At 39.1% G+C, this 27,228-nt stretch overlaps 1 protein-coding gene across 1 annotated transcript in view; it reads left to right on the top strand.

Moving 5' to 3' along the window:
- Positions 1-1,583: 1,583 nt before the first annotated feature.
- Positions 1,584-27,228, top strand: part of LOC130906245 (tumor necrosis factor alpha-induced protein 2-like) — a 36,592-nt gene continuing 10,947 nt past the window's right edge. The window contains exons 1-12 of the mRNA XM_057820351.1: positions 1,584-1,785; positions 2,832-3,396; positions 7,262-7,479; positions 12,638-13,397; positions 13,477-13,591; positions 13,664-13,774; positions 13,845-13,945; positions 15,970-16,080; positions 16,156-16,291; positions 18,340-18,462; positions 18,554-18,709; positions 27,061-27,182. Of these exons, the coding sequence (XP_057676334.1) occupies positions 2,852-3,396; positions 7,262-7,479; positions 12,638-13,397; positions 13,477-13,591; positions 13,664-13,774; positions 13,845-13,945; positions 15,970-16,080; positions 16,156-16,291; positions 18,340-18,462; positions 18,554-18,709; positions 27,061-27,182 (2,498 nt within the window). The 5' untranslated portion in view covers positions 1,584-1,785; positions 2,832-2,851. The remainder of the gene's footprint in view (positions 1,786-2,831; positions 3,397-7,261; positions 7,480-12,637; positions 13,398-13,476; positions 13,592-13,663; positions 13,775-13,844; positions 13,946-15,969; positions 16,081-16,155; positions 16,292-18,339; positions 18,463-18,553; positions 18,710-27,060; positions 27,183-27,228) is intronic.

The raw sequence follows: 27,228 nt of genomic DNA, 5'->3' as shown, positions 1-27,228 counted from the left end.
AAAAATCAATGGAAGAAATTAGCCGCTACAGCATTGGCATCATAGTTCGCAATATTCACGTATAATAAATGTTAATTGCACTTTTTTTTGTTTTTTTTTTTGCTTTTAACCAGGAATCGAGACTGTTTAATGTCCATGTCTATAAAGAATTCAGGGATTTAAACATTTATTCACGAGAATGTTCAGCTCAAAAAGCTCTTTGTTGTACTACTAGGGCAACCCTATTGGCTAACAGACTAGCATCTCATTCGACATATTTCTGTAAAATAAATGCTAACTGCCTGTTTTTTTTTTTGTTTTTTTTTTTGTTTTTTGCTTTTAACCAAGAATTGAGACTTTTTTACGTCCATATCTATAAAGAATTCAGGGATTTAAGCATTTATTCACAAGAATTTCAACGGAAAAAGTTCTTTGTTGTGTTAAGGCGGCGCCACAATGACTTAAAGACTGCAGCACATTCGACAAATTTACGCAAAATAAATGCTAATTGACCGTTTTTTTGTTTTTTTTTTTGGTTGGTTGTTTTTTTTTTTTTTTTATGCTTTCACCCAAGAACCGGGACTGTTTTACGTCCATATCTATAAAGAATTCAGGTATTTAAGCATTTATTCACAAGAATTTTCAATGCAAAAATCACTTTGTTGTACTAATAGGGCAACCATATTGGCTAACAGACTAGCATCACATTCGACATATTTACGTAAAATAAATGCTAACTGCCTTTTTTTTTTTTTTTTTTTTTGCTTTAAACCAAGGATTGAGAATGTTTTATGTTCAGATCTATAAAGAATTCAGGGATTTAACCATTTATTCACAAGAATTTCAACGTAAAAGGCTCTTTGTTGTGGAAAGGCGGTGCCACAGTGACTTAAAGACTAGCAGCACATTTGACATATTTACGTACATATTTACGTAAAATAAATGCTAACTGCCCTTTTTTTGTTGTTGTTTTTGTTCTTTTTTTTTTTTTGCTTTTAATCAAGAATCGAGATGGTTTTACGTCCATATCTATAAACAAATCAAGGATTTAAGCATTTATTCACAAGAATTTCAATGTAAAAAGTGCTTGTTGTGTTAAGGCGGCAGCACAGTGACTTAAAGACTAGCAGCGCCTTGAACATATTTACGTAAAATATATGCTAACTTTTTTTTACTTTTAACCAAGATTTGATAGTTTTACGTCCATACCTATAAAGAATTCAGGGATTTAAGCATTTATTCACAAGAATTTTCAACGGAAAAAGCTCTTTGTCTGTGTTTCCACTCGGTCAGCTTAGACAGAGATAGGCCCCCTATTAATTGGCACCACGCCCCGTCAACATCATTATGAAGTCTATGACTGGGGCACTGTAGATCAATACTGGGGCACATGCCCCAGTGAAATATGTCTGGCGACGCCCATGGTTGAGTCACAAAAACAAAGAGTGCACAGATGATAAAATCATAATACACCAGAGGAGATGCTCTGGCCAGTCCTTGTGCACTCAGTGTAATTAATTCAAGTAGAAGGTTCCCTTGGGTGCATGCTGGGTGGGGTATAGTAGTGGGGGCGAAAGGTTTGCTGGTGTAGGAGGGGTAGAAGCGACAGGACAGGCCTTTCCTCAGGAAAACATATCACCTTCCACCACAATAGAACTGGCCAGGAAACAACGGGCAGCCGCATTGCTCTCTTGAGTCCACGAGTACTTTCAGACACACTCTCACACTCATCAGTGACAAACACACGCAAAGCCGGCGCACCCCAGAATGACACGCCACTGAAACACTGTACGGATATCTTCTCAGGTAAGATTTGAATTTGAATTCATTTTATTGATATCTTGCAGAAGCCAATCTGGCTTTTTTTTTTGTTTGTTTTCTGATCTGTTGTCTTCCATCATACAGGTGTGAAACAGGTAACACATTTGAACAATGTTTATCACATTACAACACTGTAAATGGCCACAAACAAGACAATTCCATACATTCAGTGATACATGTGCTGTATTTGAGTCTATACAATATTGTCATACAAAATGAACACTGAAAAAAAAAACTTTTTGTCAATATCAAGGGAATAAGATTTTTCTCTTTACCCTCTGGTGGTTAGCTATTAAAAAAGTTTTTTTTCTCATGTCTTGAGAAGACTAAAACCACTTCAGAAAAAATATTGACCAAGGATTTCATAATTAATGCATCAGAGGTTTAAACAATAACCAACAGAGTAAAAGTCGTAAGGCAAAGTATATGTAAAGGGTAGATTATTTACATATGCTATTATGCTATATTATTATGCTATAACATGCAATACTGTGATTTAGAAAGTGCTCTAGAAAATGTAAAAAAAATAAAGTTAAATACGAATACTTATATATATATAAAAACATACATTAAAAAATGTTAAAATACCAAAGAATTTTAGGCAAAAATAAGTTTTGTTTCTGGCATGTTAAGAATGACAAAACCAGGCTATAATGAAGCACAGATGAAAAAACATCATATTTAGATGAAGATAAAACAGAATAAAATTGTACTGTACTTTGATTAAAATAAATATATAAAATGTTAATGAACACATACAATATGTGGTTTGATTTTCACTTTTGCGTCAGTGTTAATTTTCTCTATTCATTGTGAGTAGAGTTTGATTGACCATTTCTCAACATGCGTAGATATTCTATTCTTGAAAAAACAAAAATGTTTAATAGGTTATAAACTGTATTGTTCAAGACGATCAAATTGTAAATAACGTGCCTCAAAGCAACTGCTTTTCTGTGTCTATTATCTTTTAAACTTTTGTTACAAAGTACTTAGTTGCAATGCTACACTAAAGTTGTGTTCTTGTTCAACAGTTAAAATCTCAAGTGCAACCATGCCCATTCTAAAGAAGCTTCCAGGTAGGTCAAAGAGCTGCCACGAGTTCCCCAGGGTGAACGGTGAGCTCATTCTACCGAGGCTCGATTTGGACCTCAAGGACTTGAATGACCTTAACGATCTTAAGGACTTGCACGACCTGAAGGATCTAAGCAAGAACCTCAACCCTTTCGAGAATGTTGACCTAGATGAAGATGAGAGGAATGACGGTGACACGGGGCTCATCATGGGGGAGGTCAGGGGTAATATCCAGCTCAAATCGTCTCGCGATGGAGAAGAGGAGGAAAATGAGTTGAACGCAGAGAGACACGGGGTGGGAAACCCGAAAGGGAAGCCTCTGAGGGGCACCCTAGAGCGGATTTGTGGCGTGTCGCCATTGAAGACCCTTGGGAAATTAGGCAAGGGCCTCCGCAAATCTGGACGCAACGTGTGGGGGCACAACTCTCCTCACTATTGCCCCAGGGACTCAAATACGCTACCAACAGAGAGGGAAAGAAGGAAAGGACTACGCAGAAGCTCAGAAGGAATTATGACTCTCTTCCGGTGAGGATGTTTGCACATTGAAAAAACAAGTGTCTTTTTTCGTATACAGTTATCCCTTGCTATATCGCGCTTCAAACTTCACGGCCTCAGTTTTTTTCAATTACAAATAAAAAAAAAATACATATATTTATATACATTAAAAAAAAGGGGGGAAACCCCCAGTAAATATTGTTGTTCAATTTTATTCATTTATTGTTTATTTAGATATTTTATATGAACAAACAGAAAACAGTTGATATTGTCTTTTTATTAATTGATAGTTTTTGTTTTATGATAAAATAAGGCAGGACCCTAAATATAAAAAAAATCTATTGTTCTATTTTAAATTATCAACAAAAAAAAAAAAAACTGTCTAGTTTCCGATTTTTCATTGAGAATTGCAAAGATCTTATTTTAGTGACTGAAACGAAGTCAATGCACATAATTTACTTTCTCTAGCCACACAAAATGATTTGGTGAGCCAGATCTGGCCCCCAGGCCTTGAGTTTGACACCTGTGTACTAGAACTATACACTATTACCATTAACAAAAATGAGAAAATTACAATTACATTTTTTTTTTGAATGTTTTTTTTTTTTTTTTTTTTAAATCATTTAATTAATATTGATCAACAACTGTTCTTATATCCTTCGAGCTTGTCATATGCCATGATGTTGTATGCTTAATGCGCTTACTGAATGAAATTATTACTGTGTTTTAAGTGAGGCAGTTCTTTATTCTGACATGAGCAAAGAACAGTGGTGGATGTAAGTACCTGTATCTGCAAACAAAATTACTTAAGTAAAAGTACATGTGTCTAAGAAAAAAAATACTCAAGTAAAAGTACAAAAGAACTTGCTTTAAAAAAAATTTTTTTACAAGTAAAAAGTAAAAGAATTTTCTCTCGATGGAAAAATGTGATATATTTATATATATATATATATATATATGTATGTATATAAACAACACACACAGAGATCTGAGTCAAAGAAAATTCATTGACTGCTTCAAAACTGTGCAAAATGGAAAAATCAAGCCATAAAATTGACTACATTGTAGGCAAAAGCTTAACAAGCTCAAAAACCCCAGAACTTAGCTTAATGGCAGATTGCAAGCAACTATCAGGTGCATACCGCCACGAAGTATTTTCTGCCAATGAAAAAATGTAATATAAGTGTATACTGTATATATTTATATTAGGGCTGTCAAAATGATCGTGTTAACGCACGGTAATTAATTTTTTTAATTAATCACGTTAAAATATTTGACGCAATTAACGCACATGTCCCGCTCAGAAAGTATTCTGCCTTTTGGTAAGTTTTACAGCAAGGCTTTTTGTGCTGTCCAACAGCGAACTCTTGTGGTCGCTTTGCGACATGGTTTATTGTTTTCAGTCCAGTTCAATATGGCTGCACGACGTCTCGGGCTGATAATGTTGTGCTTATATGATCCTTGGACAAGATTTGTCCGTAAGTATGGTTGTTGTAAAGAATGTACATATTATGTTAGTAAGCGAAATGTTATATTTTTTGTATGAGACGCTTTTTGTTTATGTTTAGTGAACCTGTATAGCGTGCTAAGCTAACGTTGTTGCTAATGCAATGGTACTTTTTTTTTTTGTAGTTTTACGACGGTCTAAAGAGGACAATGGTTTGAGGCCATTTTATTAATAAATCAGATGAAAAAGGAAGAAGTCTAATTATTAAGGCGTCATTCACTAGCTGTCTAGCTTTGGAAAAAGTAGACGCTTCGGAGTGAGGACAGCATAGACAGATTTAAATGACAGTAGAGTGAAATGCCCACTACAGTCCTTATGTACCGTATGTTGAATGTATATATCCATCTTGTGTTTTATCTTTCCATTCCAACAATTTATTTTACAGAATATATATATAATTTACAGAAAAATATGGCATATTTTATAGATGGTTTGAATTGCGATTAATTGCGATTAATTACGATTAATTAATTTTTAAGCTGTAAGTAACTCGATTAAAAATTTTAATCGTTTGACAGCCCTAATTTATATACATACATACTGAGATCTGAATAGATATTCAGTGAAAGAACCAGAAAATATATTGATTGATCAGATTCATTTAAAACTGTGAAGAATGGAAATAAGAACCAATAAAATTGACCGCACTGTAAACAGAAGCTTAGCAAATTAAAAAACTCCAAAACTTGCAAGCAACTATCAGGTGCATACCACCACCTACTGTACAGGAGTATGCGGCACCGATCTGAAGGCGCGCTCCTCGCACTTTTGGTTTTTATTGGTCAGTATCTTGTTCACCTGCATAATCCTACTTGCACTAACATTGCTGCCTCTAGTGCTCAATTACAGTATAGTTGCAGGAAGCTTCTCGATTGCGCCGGAGGCATGAAAACGAAACTATCACTTCGCAATGAGACAATCAAACACACAAACAAAAGTAACGTGTAACGCAGGCGACACTTTGAAACGTAGGGGAGTAAAAAGTACAGATACCTGCCGTAAAATGTTGTGAAGTAAAAGTAAAAAGAAACACTTCATATTTGGACTCAAGCAAAGTACAGTACAGACCAAGGGCATAGGTTTTAATATTGGTAGGGACGATATAACAGCATAACCCGCATGTACTCTTTTTGCTGGGGACGGGGCATTAATAAGACCAAACATATTTGGTGAATGGGGGGTCAGGGCTACATTTCTCACCAATATGAACCTATTTAATTGATAGGCTAAATGACTAGTGCAAAATAAATCTGTATTGCGCTATACTAACTTTCACACTGCAAATTTATAACTTCTTAATCTGATAGTTTTTGGTAAATCTTGCCAAATAATTTTCTCCATCTTTTTTTGAGTGTTAAAGGCTACTTAACAGATTAAGTCGTCAGATTCTTCCACTTAAAGTGAATATTAAAATGTGTTTGTATTGAGCCCATACATCTAAAAGCTGGTAATTTTTCACCTACATCAATATTTTTTTTTTTCAAATAATGTTTTGAACAATATTCTTGTATCAAGAATATTTCTGACAAACACGTTTTTCTTTTAAGATTAAATATACAAACTTTTTGCTTAAAATAAGTCTTAAGGTTATTTTCAGCTAGCTGTTTTTCTTATTTCAAGAACTCTCACTGAGTAAAATTGACTTGAAGCACTGTAGCAGTAGCAAAATTAGTGGAGTGTTCCCTACCTCCACAACAGTGATGTCTTTTTACATTACTTACAGTGGCTGCTGCTGGCGGAAAAAAACTTCTAATATCCCTCAACTTTGAAGGGGACGGGGGAGGCGCCATGTTGTATTTCTGTCGGGCTGTGAATGGGTGTGTGTGTGTAGGGGGGGAGGGGTCAAGTCATCAGCCAATCAAATGTGCGTTTGAAGGGAAAACATGCACTGGCACATTCAGCGAGTGAAAAGGGGTCAGTGTAAGTCTGAACATAATGAAAGTTCTGTAATTCACTTAATAATGGTAGGATCAATTTTATGCTTACACCATATAGGAAGACAATGTAAATGACCTATATAACTGAAGTCATTATTTAATGCAAATAAGGTTGCTTAAAAGTTGGTGGGGATAATTTGCGCATCCTGAAAAGTTGGTAGTATTATGTCCCTACCGTCCTTATACAAATCTACGCCCTTGGTACAGACACACTACGTACTTAGGTACAGTAACAAAGTACTTTTACTTCGTTATATTCCACCACTGGCAAAGAATCATACTTTGAAATGAGTGTAATTTGGGCAAATCCCATACATTCTATTACCTATAACTTTTCAAATACCATTTATTCTATTGATAATTATCACCAAAAGAACATCAAGCATCATCACCTTCATAGCACTATTCATCGATGTCGTCAATGTTGTCTTGCGCTGTTGATGCTGTGCAGTATTAACGGCCGTCGTAAGGAGGACCGCAGAGAAAGCCTGCCCTGTGGAGACCTCAGAGCAGACAGCGAGGCGGAGGCTTTTAGGCGGCCGTCCTTCCTCAGGATGGTCAGCCTTGGCAAACTGAAGAGGGAGTCCATGTCCGACAAGGCCTCACAGGAGACGGAGGAGGAAACAGAGGAGGATGAGCCAGTGGTCAAAACCAGAGAGCCCCTCTCAGGTAGTACATGAGGAAGAAATGAGTTGCTTCTGACCATAGAAATTTAAATTTGTACATTGAATCCCAATTTGGTATTGATTCTGACGTTCGAATAGATTCAAAACGTTGGTCTTAGCAAAAACACGAAACAAAACAAATCCAACTTCATCAAACGGTAAATTAAACCCGCTTCTATGTAGTACTTTATGACATCAGACAGTCACAAATGCGTATAATAAAAGTTCACATTCATTTATTTGAAATATAAAGTGGTATGAAAAAGTATCTAAACTTTTTGGAATTTCACACATTTCTGCATAAAATCACCTTCATATGTGATCTGATCTTGGTCAAAATGTGTTTGCTTTAACTAAAACCACCCAAACATTCATAGGTTTTCATATTTTAATGAGGATAGTATCCAAACAATGACAGAAGGGGGAAAATAAGTAAGTGAACCATCACGTTTATTATTTTGTGGTCCCCCCTTTGGCGGCAATAACTTCAACCAGACGCTTCTTGTAGCTGCAGTCTGGCACATCGAGCAGGACTACTCTTGGCCTTCTCCACAAAACTGCTGTAGTTCAGTCAGATTCCTGGGATGTCTGGCATGAATCGCTCATTTTTGGTCATACCACAGCATCTCAATGGGGTTCAAGTATGGACTTTGACTTGGGCACGCCGAACGTGTATTTTGTTCTTCTGAAACCCTTCTGAAGTTTTGATTTACTTCTGTGTTTTGGATCATTGTCTTGTTGCAGCATCTATACTATTTTTAGCTTCAACTGTCTGACAGATGGCCTCAGGTTTTCCTGCAAAATTCCTGATGAACTTTTGAATTTATTCTTCCATTAATGATTGCAAGTTGTTGGAGTAGCAAAACAGCCCCAAATCTTGATGCTCCCTCCACTATGCTTCACGGTGGATATGAGCTGTTGATGTTGGTGAGCTGTTCCATTTTTCCTCCACACATGACGTTGTGTGTTATTCCCAAGCAATGCAACTTTGGTTTCATCAGTCCACAAAATATTTTGCCAAAACTTTTGTGGAATGTCCAAGTGCCTTTTTGTGAACATTCAAGGAGCAACGATGTTTTTTTTTTTTTTTTTAGAAAGCAGTGGTTTCCTCAGTGCAGTCCTCCCATGAACACCATTCTTGGCCATTGTTTTACATATAGTACTACTAGTATTACTGTAACTTTTTAGTAGACATAGTAGGGCTCTTTTTTACCTCTCTTAGTATTCTGCACTGAACGCTTGGCGTCATCTTTGGTGGACGGCCACACTTTGGGAGAGAAGCAACAGTGCCAAACTCTCTCCATTTGTAGACAACTTCTCTGACTTTCGATGGATGAACATCCAGACTCTTTAAATCTCCTTAGGCAGTGTTAAGGGTGCGAGACCAAGAGGGGATCCCAGAGTGGACACACAGTGATAAAATGAGCGGTCTTTTATTGATGATCACAAGGCTGTCGCGGGTGTCGCTTGCTGGGCACGGCGTTGGGGAGCTGGCGTATGACGAGGAGGCTCAGAAGGGAGGCAGGCGTGTAATCCGATGAGGTGCGCGCAGAAAGCAGGACCTGGGACGAAAGCAATGTAGTCGTAAGCCGGAGATCAGAACATATCATATACTGTACAAGGCGAGATACAACTGACGTGTGAAGCAGACAGGTTAATCGGGCGACGAGGTGGAGCGTCTGCTGGGCTTTTAAAGCTGGCTGATGTTCATTGCCCTCAGCTGTGGCCGCTCCACTCGTCTGACCTGTAATCAGCTAAAAACATGCACACCTGTCCAAGGCGGATCAGGCCTCAGGAGGAAGGGGCGGAGGCCCTAACAGGCAGAGGGGCACTTACTTATTTTTCCCCTTTCTGTCATTGTTTGCATGCCATCCTCGTTAAAATATGAAAACATTTAAATGTTTGGGTGGTTTTAGTTGAAGTAGACAGTTTTTTTTTCATTTATGTGATTTTGAAAAAGATCAGATCAGATTTGATGGTGATTTTATGCAGAAATGTAAGAAATTCCATAAGGTTCAGATACTTTTTCATACCGCTGTATATTTTTAACCATATTAAAAATATAGGGATTTCTTGAGTTACGAATAAGTTCCGTCTCTATTCTGGCGACGTAACCTGACTTTTACGCAAGCTGAATTTCACCATTAAAGTCGAAATTGACGTCAAAATACTTTGTTCATAATAAAAACACTGCCATCACTGCTGAGAGGTTGATGGAGATTTAAGGTTTTCAATGGTTTAATTGCAACCGAAAGCACGGAACACGACTACTGTGAACAGCCTTCTCACTCCCGTTCTCACTTAGGTCAAAATAAATTTTAATGTCTTGCGTTGCCAATGGCAGTCAAAATGTTAACATAGACAATATTCTAGTTAAACATCTGCTAGCAAGCCGTTGGTTCCTTTTGTTTTTCTTTTTAAACAGTGACACATTTTTAAACCAATATATTGATTTTTGACGGGAGCACATCGATAATTTTTGGGGATACAAAGTATCGCCATATATCACGATTTCGATATATAGTCACACCCATGCAATCAATGTGCTATTGACTGGGTCAAGAAGAGTTCTGACGTTGCACGAATGAATCAGAAAACACACAGGGCCAATCCCCCGTTACATTATTCAAAGAACAATCGTGACTTAACAGTTTTTAGAAATACTAAATCAGAAAATTCTTGTGATAGCTCACAGGGTCCGATGGTCTTCATTTTTCACTTAAATTTAAGGGTGCTTTCACACTAGCACTGTTTGGTACAGACCAGAGTTCTTTTTCTCAGATAGTCCGCTTCATTTTGTAAACATGGACGCGCATCCAAACTATAGTTCAAACCAAACAAATGAACTCTGGTCCACTCAAAAATCGTGGGTCTCGGTCTGCTTGAGCGCACCCATCTTCGCTTGTGAATGCATGCGGACCAGGGTGAGCTTATGCTACATTACATGCAACGTCACACCACGTTCCATCCCCTCCGCTTCGTAGGAGGTATTTCCTCTTCTAAATTTTTCCAATCAATGAATGCCCTTCGTCCATGTGATGCTACTCGGAAAGTTCGGATGGCACAGTGTGAATACTGAACCTTTTCGCCAAAACATTTGCAAGTGTTGTTGCGAGGTAGCTCTTCAAACGGACCCTGGTCGTCTTGGTTGAAAGTGCCCTAAGTGACCAAATATGGTGCTTTACCTCATAAAATGGCTACAAGCTTGAGGTTTCCATAATCCTGAGTCAGTGGGTTCGATCAACACACTGTCCAATTTGAAAATGTCTGCACTTCATTTTACCCTAAGGCATAGACTTCATAATATATTGACGGGACACAGGGCGCAGGCCCGATTAATAAGGGGCCTATCTCCGTCAAAGCTGACCGAGTGGAAACACAGACAAAGAGCTTTTTACGTTGAAAATTCTTAAAGCAAAAAAAAAAAAAAAAAAAAAACGGGCAATAAGCATTTATTTCATGTAAATATGTTGAATGTGCTGCTAGTCTTTAAGCCACTGCGGTGCCGCCTTTTCACCACAAAGAGCTTTTTACGTCGAAAATTCTTGTGAATAAATGCTTAAATCCCTTAATTCTATATAGATATGGATGTAAAACAGTCCAGATTCTTCGTTAAAAGAGCAGAGAACCGGGCAGTTAGCATTTGTTTTATGTACTAAATATGTCGAATGTGCTGCTAGTCTTTAAGCCACTGTGGTGCCGCCTTATCACCACAAAGAGCTTTTTACGTTGTAAATTATTGTGAATAAATTCTTAAATCCGTGAATTCCTTATAGATATGAACGTAAAACAGTCTCGATTCTTGGTTAAAAGCAAAAAAAACAGCAGTTAGTGTTTGTTTTACGTAAATATGTCAAATGTGCTACTATTCTCTAAGCCAGTGTGGCGCCATCTGATCACCACAAAGAGCTGTTTACGTTAAAATTCTTGTGAATTAATGCTTAAATCCCTTAATTCTTTATAGATATGGACGTTAAACAGTCTTGATTCTTGGTTAAAAGCAAAAAAACGGGCAGTTAGCATTTACGTAAATATTGCAAATTATGACACCAGTGCCGTAGCGGTTAATTTCTCCCATTGATTTTTTTCACAACATTTCAAAATGCATGCATGGTACAAACAATATAATAATTACCTTTAATACTCGGACAAATCACCCCTGAGACAATGCTTACTTGCCTGGCACGGCTAGACTGCTCTCCCTGTATTTTTCAAACACTGAGAGAAAAGTCTGGGAACCAGCCCATTAACGGCCTCTCGAGCAGGTACAAAATCAATCGACAAATCAGATTCGTTTATTTGCGTGACGTGTTCCTTATGAGCAACGTCACTCTTGCGCGTCGGAAGTCGTCTCCACAACAACACAGATGGTGAACAGGAGAGCCGAGAATATGTTCCAATCCACAGTAAAATCAGTTTTAAATTACCAAAAACACATCGACACGAGTCATTGACAACAGTCTGTCTCGCGCTAGCCATGTTGAATAAACTCTGCTCTTCTCGTATGTTTACTTCCGCGCGCAAGTCCCTCGTCCTGCCCTCGTCGTTTTACTAACGTCACGTCTGCCCGTCACTGATTGGTCCACTCTGCTGTCTGTTTGCTGTGGCTTGCTCCGCCCTGGAAATTGTATCCGCTGAATGGTGGCCGGACTCAATAGCTGGAACAGCGGTGAGTCTGGTGTAACAGGCAAAATGCTTTCTGCTTGTATGCAGTACAGCTTTCATATTTTGTCACCCTAAATCTAGCATTGGATCTCTGCATGTATGAGTGTAACTGTGACCAACTGAAGCGGAGTATGGGACGTGAAAGCGAGGCGCAATGTCTGGGGAATGTGTCCCGTCAATATCATTATGAAGTATATGCCTAAGGTTAAACCACAAATATCTATCAAAGTCGCTGATTGTCTCATGATTCAAATGGATTTTCGTGTAGGTTTCAATGTGAAAAGTGGTGTTTGTCATTTTATGTGTTTGACCTGCGATCAACAGGACACAAATCAAGCGTTCAGTCTGTCTTTTGCCAAAATTTGATTTTGGTAGGCTGTAGCTTCCCTATGAAGACTGGAAGAACAGTGGAACATTTACCTTCATATTTTCAGTTGTTTTTCGGTTTCTTTTTAAAATCACTGGAACCAATTTGGTCTATGTTTTACCCTCAACAGTACTGGAGATTCTACAATTAGTCAACAATCGAGACCTGCTTCTTGCCGACACACACATCCAGGAACTGGAGCGAGAGTGTGAGCTGTTGTCTCTCCTGCCAACTCCAGCTAGTCCTGTCCTCAGTCCAAGTTTTAGTTTCTGCAGTCCTCCTGGTATTATTCCCTTATCGTGTTCAGCCATGGACGACTCGCTCAGCTCGAACGCAACTCTGGATTCAGGCCGCCGGAAAGAGAAGGACGTAGAGCTCCTCTACGAGGCTTTGATGAGGGAGATGTGGGACGTTGTACGCGAGTCACTCCGTCAGCCCAGCGCCGGTCCCAATCTTGGCCTTGTGGTTCTAGTAATTCAACAGGAAGAGCATGCGGATGTGACCTGGGCTCTCAGGGAGGAGAGTAAGCAAGAGCAAGATCTGGACGCGGCTCCTCACAGCCAACAAAGCCACCGCCCTCGGCGTATGAAGATGAAGTGGAGGGAAGCAGTGGCAGAGGCCGCTGACTGGAGTCTACCACAACAGGTAGACACTCAGGCAGGCCAGCTATCGTCATACCTGGAGCGCCTAAGAAGTCGGATGGTGGATGACCTTGATGCAGCAAAGAGGAACGCTGTTTCCATTTACCCTGAGGAGTTTTCTGCATTCCAAGTGTATGTGGAAAGTTATCATCAAGCTGTGGCAAAACGGCTGAGAAATCTGACGCGGGGCCCATTGCAGATTACCGACGTCTACTCATTGTTGGACTGGTTCTACAATATCTACAACCGGTAGAGTAGCACTATATCAGGTCTAGAATATATGTCGATAATACTATTTAAACAATATGTGCCTTTTTGTCTCTACAAGTGATGTTCTGGGAACCATTGGCACAGCAACACCCATCAACTATGCCTCGCTGGAGCCTATTTTGCCTCAAGATACAGTGGACCAGTTGGAAAAGGAGTGTCTAAGTATTGTCAAAGTAAGGAGATTTTTTTAAATTTTACAGCCCTTTCAAAAAATTATTATTGATGTTTTGTTTTTTCACTTGCAGGAGAAAGTGACAAAAGAGTTAATTCAGGTTCTGGATGACGAAGAAAGGCGATGGGCCCAAACTCTACACATAGAGGACTATCAGTCCCAACTCGCACGTTCTGTTATTCAGGTATTTTTTGACATTTGAAAACAGTCTTATGACACAGATACTTTAAAAAACATGTCTTTCATCATTTCAGAGGCTGAAAGTAGACCTGGACAAATCTACATCTGTAAATCAATTCTTAGGTGCAAGAGTGGCTCGCTTTAGTCTCATCGGTTTGGCTGACTTTCTTTATAGGTACGTTTTTAAAAATTTAGTAATTAGACAGTGAACTGGGTAGTTAGTACTTTTTGACCCCTATTTTTTCCAATTAGTAGCCATAAAATTGCTGAGATATTAGGGCTGAATGATATTGGAACATAGACTTCACTATCAGTTGACGGGACACAGGGCTCGGGGCCGATCCGTAGGGTGCCTATTTTCAAAAACTTAAAATGAAAAATATTTTCAAAACCAAAGCCGCTAGCGACCTAAAACCAAAACAGGCACCTCCCTTAGGCATATATGAGTCTATATGAGCAGCGACATTAAAAAATTCAAAGTCGTTCCCTAATAAAATCCCGATTAATTATTTTTTTATACAAGCATAGCAAAACTTAAAATGGCTACATAATTCTCAAATTTTACGCTAAATGCACAAAATTCACCAAATGCAGAGATAATCACCTATATTTCCAGGATAAATAGCAAAGTTTTTGTCCAAAATAGCAACTTCAATTTTTTTCTATTTAGTACAAGTTTTCAACAGCTAATAAATCACTCATTTTTTACACGAGAAACTTAATACTTGAGGAAAGCATGCAGAATCATCTTAATTTTACACAACAAGAGCAGAATTTGCATTTTTCGATAGGCAATCACAACTTATTTAGGTTGAATGTCAATGTTACTATTGCCTGAGCACGGAGGCACGTCTTGCCGGCTATCTGGTTCTCGTCGTTTTTAGATTGAAATGTTACATAAAATAAAACACTTTTTTTTTTTTTTTTTGGGTTTGGATACAGAAATGTCTAAATCAGGGGTAGGCAACTCCGGTCCTCGAGGGCCCCTATCAAGCTTGTTTTCCATGTCTCCCTCCTTTAAAACACCTGAACCAAATGATCAGCTCATCAGTAGGCTCTGCAAGAGCCTGATAACGATCCTGATTATTTGAGTCAGGTGTGTTGGAGGAGGGAGACATGAAAAACAAGCTGGATAGGGGCCCTCGAGGACCGACGTTGGCAGGCAGTTATCATTCATTTTATGTAAATATTTCGAGCTGAAATTATGTGATTGTATAATCCAATGTGGCGGCCATCACAAGACACAGAAATTTTAAGTTGAAAGTGTATGCATGGGGCTCTTTTATATAATAATTACTTTCAATCCTTGACCAAATCACTCTTGCGACAAGCCTTCCTGCTTGTATGCGATAAAAAATTTGTCCTGTTTCCACCTAAATCCGGAGTTTGAACGCAGCGTGTGTTTGAGTTTATCAAAGCCAACTCAGCTCTACCTCGGCCGGCCCCACACGGGGAGGCGTGGTGCACTGTTAGTTGGAGCTGTCTTGTCAACTGATAGTGAAGCGTATGATTGGAAAAACTGACATAGCGACTTTTTGGGGGTTTGCAATATATTGCGATATTAAAACTAGAAGATTTTTTTACCAGATGACTTGAATAGCTTTATTTGGGAAGACTTTGGTTGACTTACTATGACCACATTGTATTCATTAGAGATGTCCCGATCCGATCACATGATCGGAAAACAGGTCGATGGCGCCATTTTTCAGAGGATCGAAATCCGGTGAAAAGGATCGGGTTTTTAATTAAAAAATCTATTTATGCTTTTCAGCTTCATGGTCGTACTGCCGCTCACCCTCCCTCCTGCAGTTTGACCAAACAGTTTTTCTTGGTCACCAGTGAAGCTGGCTTTTGATACTTAAAGTTAACGACGGTTCAAAGGTTCGTAGCTTTGATCTGGCCAGAAACACCTCGGTAGCTCTACGATGAAAGGCACAAATGTATTAATCATTGTTAAGCTTCGTACACAGTCTGAAGTGTGCTGTGGCAACTGATACATTGTGTAAGTGAGAGGCTGTTCTTGGCAGCGTGACCGTCAAAGCAAAAAAAAAAAAATAAATAAATAAATAATCTTTTTTTCGGGATCGGATCTGGGAACAATTTTGTGTGTTCACGAGAAATTTCGGGTCCACTAAAGTCTTCATTTGCACTTAAGCACAACTATTTTGTAGTTCAAGTTCTCAAAGTGAATGTATACAGTTTCCAGAGAAAAGTGGAGATGTTTCATGAGACCCAAGCAGAGTTTGGGGATCGAGGAGATGGATATGTTTCCAGGACCATAGCTCTTGTCAACTGCTGCCCTCCTCTGAGGTAAGAATATAATCGTTTTTTAATGTGAAGTATTATTTAAAATGTGTATATTCATGTCATCTGTGGACACTGTAGATCCTTTGTGGAGCGCTGCAGGCAGTGTGACCCACAGGCCAGTGAGGACTCAGCAAAGAGAGCCAACTCCTCCTTGGACAGGATCATCAACCTGTCTGTTAGGGTGCTGACTGAAAGACTTTTTGAGCACATTAGGGTGAGCAAATGTTCTTCATTTTTGACAACTTATTTTAAACTTACTGTAGTATTCAATCTCAATATCTGATATAATGGGCCCAAAAACATTTTACATAAAGTTTCTATTTCAGCAACAAAGTACTGAACTCAATTGGCAACCATACTAGTAAAATAAAAACCCAGGAACAATAAAAAACAAATTGCAAGTTCCGTTTATTAGAAAACTAAAATACTGTTCCATTTTTTCATATATAATTAAACATACAGAAAAGATTCAGATACAAACAGGATAAAAGGTAGTCAGTCAGTCTGTACACCAAACGGTTTGTCAGCAAGTCAGTCCGCCAACCATCAAGCCAGCCAATTAGGTGAAGTAGGTAGGCAGCCAGGCTCAGAGAGATGTGCTGTCACATTTCTCTCTGGTCTTTACATAAATTAATGATTAGTGCAAAACTGTCACTCAATAATAACAATATGCAAGGTGTCAATCACCTTAGCTAAACAAACACAAACGTGCACCCTAGTGAACATAACAAAACGGGTGATGCGTCCCCTCCTGCCATCCCTGAAGGCCGGTTGATGGGCGCGCAGGTGGCCCGGGGGACCACCCTGGGTCCCGGGGGGGACGATGGCTCCTTTGCTGGGCGGCGGAAGGAGTGATGGGCTGCGCATGGCCCCCCCACCCCCCTGCCCGCCCTCCCTCCCCGGGCTGGCTGGGTGGGGGCCGTGGCCCTGGGTTGGCGCCCGCGCGGTTTCTCCGCCCGTCTGCGTGGCTGTCGCGCGCCCGGTGGGGCTTGCGTGCTGCTGGATGTGGTAGGGCATGCTCGGGTTGGGGGTTCCGGTGCCGGGATTGGCGATGCGGCGGCGTAGGGTTGGTCGCCAACGGGCTTACACTCATAAGAGATTCACACGATTACTGGGTTCTAGATCACAGAACTGATTTGTGTACACTCTACCCCTTTCAATCACTTAGCTTATAGTCTTATAGACACCCCCACCCCCATTCTCCTCTTTCACTGGCCAATAGGCCCCCACATGGTGTAAACCGGAAATACATCTCACTGACGATAGCACCAGCATATTAGTAACTAGTTTAGATGTTCAATGTATTTCTTGTTGCTGTTTGTGTATGTGTTTCTTTTCTTTCTTCTCTTGTATTTCTTTTCTTCTGTCCCCCCATAATCCCTTCCTGTTCGCTGCTTTGTCATAATAAAAAGGTATTTTGAATGATCACAATGGGAGTATGTAAGACTCTCAATGTGAAACATTAAAACTGTTCAGAATCCGGGCACTTAGACTTCCATTCTCTGTGTCAAACAGCTGAACAGGACAGGTTTTTAAAAAAAAAAAAAAAAAAAAAAAAAAAAAAAATTAACAAAACGAATGATCCATTATATTTATGAGCACCTCATCTCTACAAAAGATGGCAGGTCAAACACACACTACAGCGGTTTAGGGGGAAAAGAGCTGTGGTTTTAACGTTTTTAACGTGGTTTTAACCCAAAAAGTCAGTTTTCATTCAAAATCGATTAATCGAACAGCCTTAGAGCTTTGGCAATATATATTGCAATGCTAATTTTTTCCAATATCGTTCAGGCCTAATTTATATATGAATATTTTTAGTTTTGGAGGGATAAAAAGTAACAAAATAATCCAGAAATACAATGGCATTGCCAAAAGATTAAAAAAAATATATATTTATATATAGGTTTTATACTCCGCAACACTCCTGGAAAAAAACGGAAGACGTAGTAGTGTACAAACTACAGTACTGTAACATGTTTGGAATTTTTGTTCAAATAAAAACAAACAAACAAACAAAAAACTTTTTGGTATCGGATCAGGACTTGGTATCAGCAGATTCTCACAACTCGGTGGCTTGGACTCGGGTGCTAAAATATGCGATCTGGACATCTCTAATTGAAATGGCAAAAAACTACCCAAATCTCTTTTTTACATGTAATATTACATTAGTAGAATCATTTTTTGACATGGTCACCATTTCATAACACTTATAGGTCTTTCCCATATTGTTTATAACCATTGTGTCTCCATTGCCATTTACAGCCGTTTTTTGACAAAATGATCAAGAGAAAATGGCTGAATAACACAGAGACATTTGAGGGCATTGAAGTCAGCATCAAACAGCACTTCAAAAAGTTCAGAAGGATGGATCCACCACCTTATCAAGTATGTCTTAACAGGAAAATCCTTTCTTCTTTAGTGTTTGACTCAAGGTCACAAGAGAGAATTCTTTTGTTTTGTTTTTTTCAAATGACAGACTTTGGTGGGTGAGGTGCATCGTCGGGTCATAGTGGAGTATGTCCGAGCTATCATGCGGGCACGCCTCGTTTGCACTTCCTCCAAGTTGAGAAAAAGGATGGCTTTCCGCTTGCAAGATGAGGCTAAACAGCTTAAAGGACTCTTTAAGGATCTGGTGAGTGTGTTAAATGACGTGTCATTATTTCAAGGTCAAATCGATGCAGTGCACAAAATAAAATTCTAAAGAAACGTATTGTAGTGTCACTAGCACTACTGTCGGTGCCGTGGCACGACACTCTTGTTGGTGTGCTCCATACGCCAACGCGACGCTCTTATTGGTGCGTTCGATTGCTCTCCCATTGGTGGGTTACTACACCACGATTGTATACAGTTGTGAGGTCCATGACCTGGGTGGGTACGGGGAAATATATAGAGTGAAAAGTGAGCTCTTGTGCTGATTTACAGAAGCAACATTCCGCTGCCAATTTTTGCAAGCGCTACAGTATTAATTTACCCGGTATATCAGTTCTAAAATTAAATATGATCTAGTTAATTAGAACAACAAAATTGTTTTCTGGACCATTTTGCAACTTAACTCAATAAGCAACAAGTGTCTAGCCAATAACGTGACACAGCTCACTTCACTTACGCTGCGTAGCCCATAAGTGCCTTGCAGGTTAGCTAGCCAACAACAGTACAGTTAAGATGCAAAGGCTAACCCCTTATCATGGCGAAAGGAATGGGCAGCGATGCTACACTCATCAAGCTGAAGTAAAAAAGAAATGCGGTTCTTTTAAGATGGAATGGCTGTCAGAGTACAGTAGGTGTGTGACAAAATATCGAAATGGTGATATATCGTGATACTTTGTATCCCAAAAGGTTATCGATATGCTCCTGTCAAGAATCGAGATAGCGTTTTGAAAAGGTGTCGATTAAAAAAAAAAAAAAAAATTAAAAAAGGCTGCCATTGACGGTGCTCGACGCGCAATCCATTTAGACTGGGAACGTTCGTTCATTCAAAACCAGAGCATTCACATTCGGTCCGATTTTCGGGGCATTTACAGGTCACTTGCTTTTCATTTTAGGGCATTTACAGGTCATTTCCTGTTCAGTTTGAGTCACTGCCTATTCATTTGGGTGATTCCCAGGTCCCTTCCTGTTTTTTAACGCAAAATAAACAGGAAGTGACCTATAAAAGACCCCAAAATCAACAGGAAGTAACTGAAAATCAGAAGGTAAATGACCTTAAATGGTCCAAAATTACTCATTCCCTGGCATTGGCTGCCATTGACGGCCATAGACGTTCAATCTGTTTGAAGTGGGAGGGATGGCAGCGAATGAACATTCTTTCATTCGCTGCCACCCTCCCAGTTCAAATGGATTGGACGTCTACTAGTGATAAACTCATTCCAATTCACAGCACAAGCTTGTTTTTCTGTTTATTAGTTTTTTGTAGAATATCCTAGAATGATTTCCTGACCAATGTATCGAAAATCGTTGTATCGCTGTATCGTAAGATCATCGTTATCGTGAACTTTGTATCGCAAATCGTATCGTATTGTGAGGTACTAAGAGGTTCCCACTCCAAGAGTACAGTGTGTGCAAATAGAAGAACAAGCCGTGAAATTGAGTGAGAATTTTTCTTTGTTTTTTTTGTTGTTGTTTTTTTTTAACCTGTCCTGTATAGCGTTTTAGACAAGGAGTATAGGAATCTTGAGTGTCCTTATTGTCCGAACAGTTTTAATTTGGGAGTTTGATATACTCCCATTGTGGTTGTTCATTATGTATTATTTATTAACTCACCTATGCCACAATCGGACCTTTTCCTATCTCATGAATAATGAGACTTTTGTCTTTTTCATTTTAAGTGGGCCAAATCAATAATATTAAAAGTAAACTAATATTATCCAAGCAATATTGCTACTGCATTTTCGTTCTTTTAATAAGCCAACTAACTTGCTATTAACTTATGTTTTGAAAAGGCGTGGTACTGTTGTGTGTGGCCACAGTTTACACATCTGATGTTGCTCACAGTGGTCCTCAGTGTGCTCAGGGAGCTTGAGTGTCTGCTAAGACACATGAAAAATTAGAGGGAACACTGGTCCCTGGGTTACGACGTATTTGACTTATTACTACCTTAGTAGGGGGGCGGCCTTGTTCGCGTGGCCGTCAAAGTTGACCGAATGGAATCACAGACAAAGAGTTTTTTTCGTTGAAACATCTTGTGAATAAATGCTTAAATCCCTGAATTCTTAATAGCTATGGACATAAAACCGTCTCGATTCTTGGTTGAAAGTAAAAACTGGGCAGTTAGTAGTTATTTTATGTAAATATTGCGAAGTATAATGCCAATGCTGTAGTGGCTAATTTCTCCCATTGATCCCATTTTCCACAACATTTCAAAATGCATACATGGTACGAAACAGTGTTGTTTTCGTCAGCGATGGCTATAACGAAACTTAACGACAATAATGCCAGTTTTTGTCTGACGAGACGAGAACGAGACGAAAATGCGCCATAGTTTCGTCGCATGTTCACAATGTGTGACATTTTATGTGTCGTTAGCTTGCCTAGTCGTGTCACTCATGCGCTGCAACCTCCCAACTCACCTACTCGTCTTGTGTCCTCTCCAGTGTCCCCATTGCTTATTTTAAGACACATACGGTAAGATTTGTCTTCTTATCTCGGCATGAGAGAATATGCAATGTTGTTTTAGCCTAGTAAGGTCTGTGGTGAGTGCTAAATGTAACTCGAAGCGATAGCATCGCATTCATGTTCACGTTAGCATTAGGCTATGCTAACGGCAGGCGTCCTCCTAAACTTTCGTACAACTTTTTTACATACAGTTCGTGGCGTCCAGGTGGGTATAACTAATTGAAAATTATGTAGCCTACTGTTTTCCTGCTGAGTGTGTATTATCACGTAATAGATTTGTAGATGCTACAATATGTGCTTGTCTGTCATTTTTCATTGCAAAGCTTATCTTCCTTATTTTTGGAGTGAAACTTTGGAACTTTACAGACGAAAATATTGAGTTAACGTAGACTAAAACTAGATGAAATTAGTCTTGAGTTTTTGTCAACAAAAACTACACGAAGACAACACGTTTTGAAATGACTAAAATATGACTAAGACTAATAAGTATTATCGTCCAAACGACGAAAACTTAGGCGAAAATTAACATGGCTGCCAAAAACAACACTGGTACGAAAAATATAATAATTACCTTGAATCATCGAACAAATCACTCCTGAGACAATCCTTCCTGTTTGCATGCAGTACAGCTTTCGTACTTTTTCAACCTATATCCGGCGTTAGATTGCTGCACGTGACCAACTGCTAATAAATGAAGCGGAGTGTGGGACGGCCCCTTCGGGTAGGCGTGACGCAGTGTATGAAGAATGTGTCACGTCAATATATTATGAAGTGTATGATTCAACATACCTCATTTATTAAGACAAGGTAGCGAACAGAAAGGGGTTATGGGGAACAGAAGAAAAGAAGGCGAGAGAGACAGAAGAAACACAAACAACAACAAGAAATACATTGAACACCTACACTAACTATGAATATGTTGGTGCTATCGTCAGTTAGATGTAATCATACCTTATTTTGAGGACCTACCCATGCCCACCCCTGCCCCCTTGATGCCGCAAAACCAGGCCGCCCCAGACAACCAGGTTTGCCCATACCACCAGTCCCCCCTAAATTCCGCTCCTGAAACCAACCAAACCTCAAAAAAACAGAAACATTTTCTGACCTTGACAATGATGACGGTTTTTATGGTACAGAGCGGCGACCCACTTTTAAAATGTCAATTCTCCACATGAGGGTCATTCCCTATGTTATGCATATAGCATCCAAAACAATTGGAGGATGCCCAGGATTTCCAATGTAGTCATCTATGACTATCCCCTCTACATACAATACTGTACTACCAAGTGGAATGCTAAGGCTGGCAACTGTGTATGGAGCCTGCCCCTCCAACTTCCTAGGTCAGAAATAAGCCAGACAGTGTTGATACAGGGGCGAGTTCTGAAAAATGGCTGCTATCAGTGAGATGGAGATAGATGATCCTGGCTTACGTTAGCACTAACCTAAGGGGGGAAGAGGCTATAAAACAACTATGCCTGACAGTGTGGCATTTGCCCCCTTTTTGTACGCGAGTTCAAACGAGTGTCCGTCACCTCGGTTGACAACAGGAAGATGCTGTGTTCGGAGGAAGCTTCCCGTTCCTGTCAGCTGGGTGACTTTGAAGTGTGTCTAGGATGGCCTTGGTGGCCTTTTTCACTGAAGAGCAAAATGAAATGATTGTGGTAAATGGAAACTGAGGTGGCGTTTTTAAAAAGAGATTGTTATTTTTAGACAAACCAAAGAATTCCACTGTATTGGGAGGAAAACAATGGCCACAAAACAAACCACTAGTAAAGAGTTGGGAAATGCTTATAATGGTTGTACAGTTGGGCAAATAAGTATTTAGTCAACCAATAATTGTGCAAGGTCTCCCACTTGAAAATATTAGAGAGGCCTGTAATTGTCAACATGGGTAAACCTCAACCATGAGAGACAGAATGTGGAAAAAAAAACAGAAAATCACATTGTTTGATTTTTAAAGAATTTATTTGCAAATCCTGGTGGGAAATAGGTATTTGGTCAATACCAAAAGTTCATCTCAATACTTTGTTATGAACCCTTTGTTGGCAATAACGGAGGCCAAACTTTTTCTGTAACTCTTCACAAGCTTTTCACACACTATTACCGGTATTTTGGCCCATTCCTCCATGCAGATCTTCTCTAGAGCAATGATGTTTTGGGGCTGTCATTGGGCAACACGGACTTTCAACTCCTTCCACAGATTTTCTATGGGGTTGAGATCTGAAGACTGGCTAGGCCACTCCAGGACCTTGAAATGCTTCTTACGAAGCCACTCCTTTGTTGCCCTGTTTGGGATCATTGTCATGCTGAAAGACCCAGCCACGTCTCATCTTCAATGCCCTTGCTGATGGAAGGAGATTTTCACTCAAAATCTCTCGATACATGGCCCCATTCATTCTTTTCTTTACACAGATCGGTCATCCTGGTCCCTTTTCAGAAAAAAAGCCCCAAAGCATGATGTTTCCACCCCCATGCTTCACAGTGGGTATGGTGTTCTTTGGATGCAATTCAGTATTCTTTCTCCTCCAAACACAAGAACCTGTGTTTCTACCAAAAAGTTCTATTTTGGTTTCATCTGACCATAACACATTCTCCCAGTCCTCTTCTGGATCAGCAAAATGCTCTCTAGCGAACCGCAGACCGGCCTGGACGTGTACTTTCTTCAGCAAGGGGACACGTCGGGCAGTGCAGGATTTGAGTCCCTGGCGCCGCATTGTGTTACTGATAATAGCCTTTGTTACTGTGGTCCCAGCTCTCTGTAGGTCATTCACTAGGTCTCCCTGTGTGGTTCTGGGATTTTTGCTCACCGTTCTTGGTATCATGTTGACGCCACGGGGTGAGATCTTGCATGGAGCCCCAGATCGAGGGAGATTATCAGTGGTCTTGTAAGTCTTCCATTTCCTAATAATTGCTCCCACAGTTGATTTCTTTACACCAAGCGTTTTACCTATTGCAGATTGTCTTCCCAGCCTGGTGTAGGTCTACAATTTTGTCTCTGGTGTCCATCGACAGCTCTTTGGTCTTGGCCATAGTGGTGTTTGGAGTGAGATTGTGGACAGGTGTCTTTTATACCGATAATGAGTTAAAACAGGTGCTATTAATACAGGTAACGAGTCGAGCCTTGTTAGACCTCGTTAGAAGAAGTTAGACCTCTTTGACAGCCAGAAATCTTGTTTATTTGTAGGTGACCAAATACTTATTTTCCACTCTAATTTGGAAATAAATTCTTTAAAAATCAAACAATGTGATTTTCTGTTTTTTTTCCACATTCTGTCTCTCATGGTTGAGGTTTACCTATGTTGACATTTACAGGCCTCTTTAATCTTTTCAAGTAGGAGAACGTGCACAATTGGTGGTTGACTAAATACTTAATTGCCCCACTGTGTATATTACCATTAGACTAAAAGAATTAATCTATTAGGCATAAAAAATTTTTACTCAAGTAAGAGTAGCGTTACTTCAAAATAATATTACTTATGGCTGCAACTAATGGCTATTTATATAATCGATTAATCGGACAATTAAGTAAACGATTAATCGAGTAATTGGATAAATGTCACCTTTTTCAATCACTTTCACAATTTAACTTGAAAATTTTTTAGGCATGTTGTAAGTAACAATGAAGACAAAATGGATGACTAAAGTTAAAGGTTCTGGTTATGAAACATAAATAGAATTTCCCAGTACACAAATAAGACAAAGATCCTGTTCATTCAAAAAAAAAAAGAAAAAAAGTCCTGCTCTTGCAAATTTTTCCAAGCGTTACAGTATTAATATCTAATATTAGAACATGTATAATCTAATTAATTAGACCAACAAAATTGTTTTCGGTACCATTTTGCAATGTAACTCAATGAGCAACAGTTGTCTCGCCAATAATATGATACAGTTCGCTTCACTTAGATGACGCAGCCAATCATAGTTGTGACAATGTTGTACATATGTGCCCTGCCAAACGTGCTGAGCAGGTTACCTAGCTAACAACTGTGCAGCAAAGTTAAGAGGCACAAATGCTAACCCCTTATCATGGCGAAAGGAGCGGGCAGCGATACTACACCCATCAAGCCAAAGTAAAAGAGAAATGCGGTTCTTTTAAGATGAAATTGCTTTCGGCCTATGTGCAACTAGAAGTACAAGCGGTGAAACTGAGTTTTTTCTGTTTTTGTTTTTGTTTTTGAACCTGTCCTGGATAGCTGCTTAGACACGAAAAATAGAAAAGAGTGTTCTTTTTGTCCGACAGTTTTAATGTGGGAGTTCGATATACTCCTATTGGTTGTTCATTATGTTTTATAAATTAACTCACCCATGCCACAACTGAAATTTACCCAGGTCAAAGCAGGACTTTTCCTACGGTTAAAGCAAGACTCTTAGGGCGGAAAACACTCAGGTGACTTGAAGTTCCACTCTCAGACCCCAAGTTTGGCCAAATTTCAAAATTGTCCGATATGCATGTGTGATACATCATTGGAAAGCTTAAAATCTCAATTTTCTGGGGCAAGAACAATTTTGAACACGAGGGCATTTAAAAATATATATATTTAAACAGCAAAACCCTATCTGGAGGTGAGAGCACGCAAGAGCTGAAATACAGACGCCATGACTTTAATGAGATATTATCGCGTACTTACCTTGTTTCGATCCAAAAACTCCATGTGGCATGTATCAAGACAAAGCTGTGAATGGCCATAGCTAGATTTTTGGGGGATTTTATGGGTGAAACATGTTAATATAACAAGGGTCGCGATGCAGAAATCGCAGACATCAAGAAGTGGTCGAGATTTTCTTTTTCATATGTTTACCCTTTTAAACGTTTTTTTTTTTCCCTATTGTTCTTTGTTTGGATCGATTATTTATTATCTAAAATTATGGGGAAAATACGACAGTAAAGAAAAAAATACAATTAAGCGATAGTTATGAGGTAGATATCCGAGACTATATTACGCCAATTTTTTTCATTGTGACGTAATTTGTTTAAAAGTTTTCAATATGCGAGTGAATAATTTTTTTAAAGTTGGTTATTTTTTAAAAACTAAATATTGGACATCAATTAATTATTCTAAGCTAAAAATGACAGACATTTCGAATAATAAATACAATAACTTACCTTCTTTTTATAGCTAGGGTGAAACAAAAGCGGTTGTGCGACATCTGTAAACAGGGGTTTTCAGGGTTAAACGGACAAATTGAAAATAGTTTGGGGGCTTATTGTGCCATGAATCTGCTATGGCAGAATGTAGACATAATGTTCTATCAAACACAACAGTTCATTTGGCTTAAAATATAGCAATTTATTTTAAAGAAGGGTGCAAGAGCAGAAACTGCTTTTTCACCATTGTCTGTGTTTTCCACCTTAAATATAACATAGTTCACATCTAATGAATTGCGAGATTTTTGTCTTTTTCATTTTAAGTGGGCAAAACCAATTATATTGAAAATTAAACTAATGAAAATTGCTGATGTAATTTCATCCTTTTAATAAGCCATGTAATTTGCTATGAGCCAAGGTTTTGAACAGGCATGATACTGGTATGTGACCACAGCGTACACATCTGATGTTGCTCACAGTGGTCCCCTGTGTGCTTGGGGAGCTCGTGTGTCTGCTCAGGCACATGAAAAATTATAGGGAACATTGGTTATGACGTCTCATAGGGGAAACTGGTAAAGGCATTGTTGGCATTTCTGGCAAAAAAAAAAAAAAAGTAAAATCTAATATATGGAATAAATAGGAAAAATGTAATGTAAGTATGGCTGAGTAAAACTACTCTTCAAAGTACATTTTTCTAAAAAAGTTACTCAAGTAAATGTAAGGGAGTAAATGTAAAGTTTTATTACCAACCTCTGAATATAATAATCATACAATACCCTTTACAGGAATCAAGTTCATCTTGGTTGGACAGTCTCATCTTCCATCTAGCTGATATCATTCTCCTTGAAGACACACCCTCCATCCAGATGGAGGTTGCTGTCCTGGTGAAAGAGTTTCCAGATATCCGGTAAGTGTTTAACAATTTTTTTTTTTTTTTTTTTTAATTGTTTGGG

This window comes from Corythoichthys intestinalis, chromosome 18, assembly GCF_030265065.1.
Source record: "Corythoichthys intestinalis isolate RoL2023-P3 chromosome 18, ASM3026506v1, whole genome shotgun sequence".
NCBI lineage: Eukaryota > Metazoa > Chordata > Actinopteri > Syngnathiformes > Syngnathidae > Corythoichthys > Corythoichthys intestinalis.
This window is presented reverse-complemented; position numbering and strand designations above follow the sequence as displayed.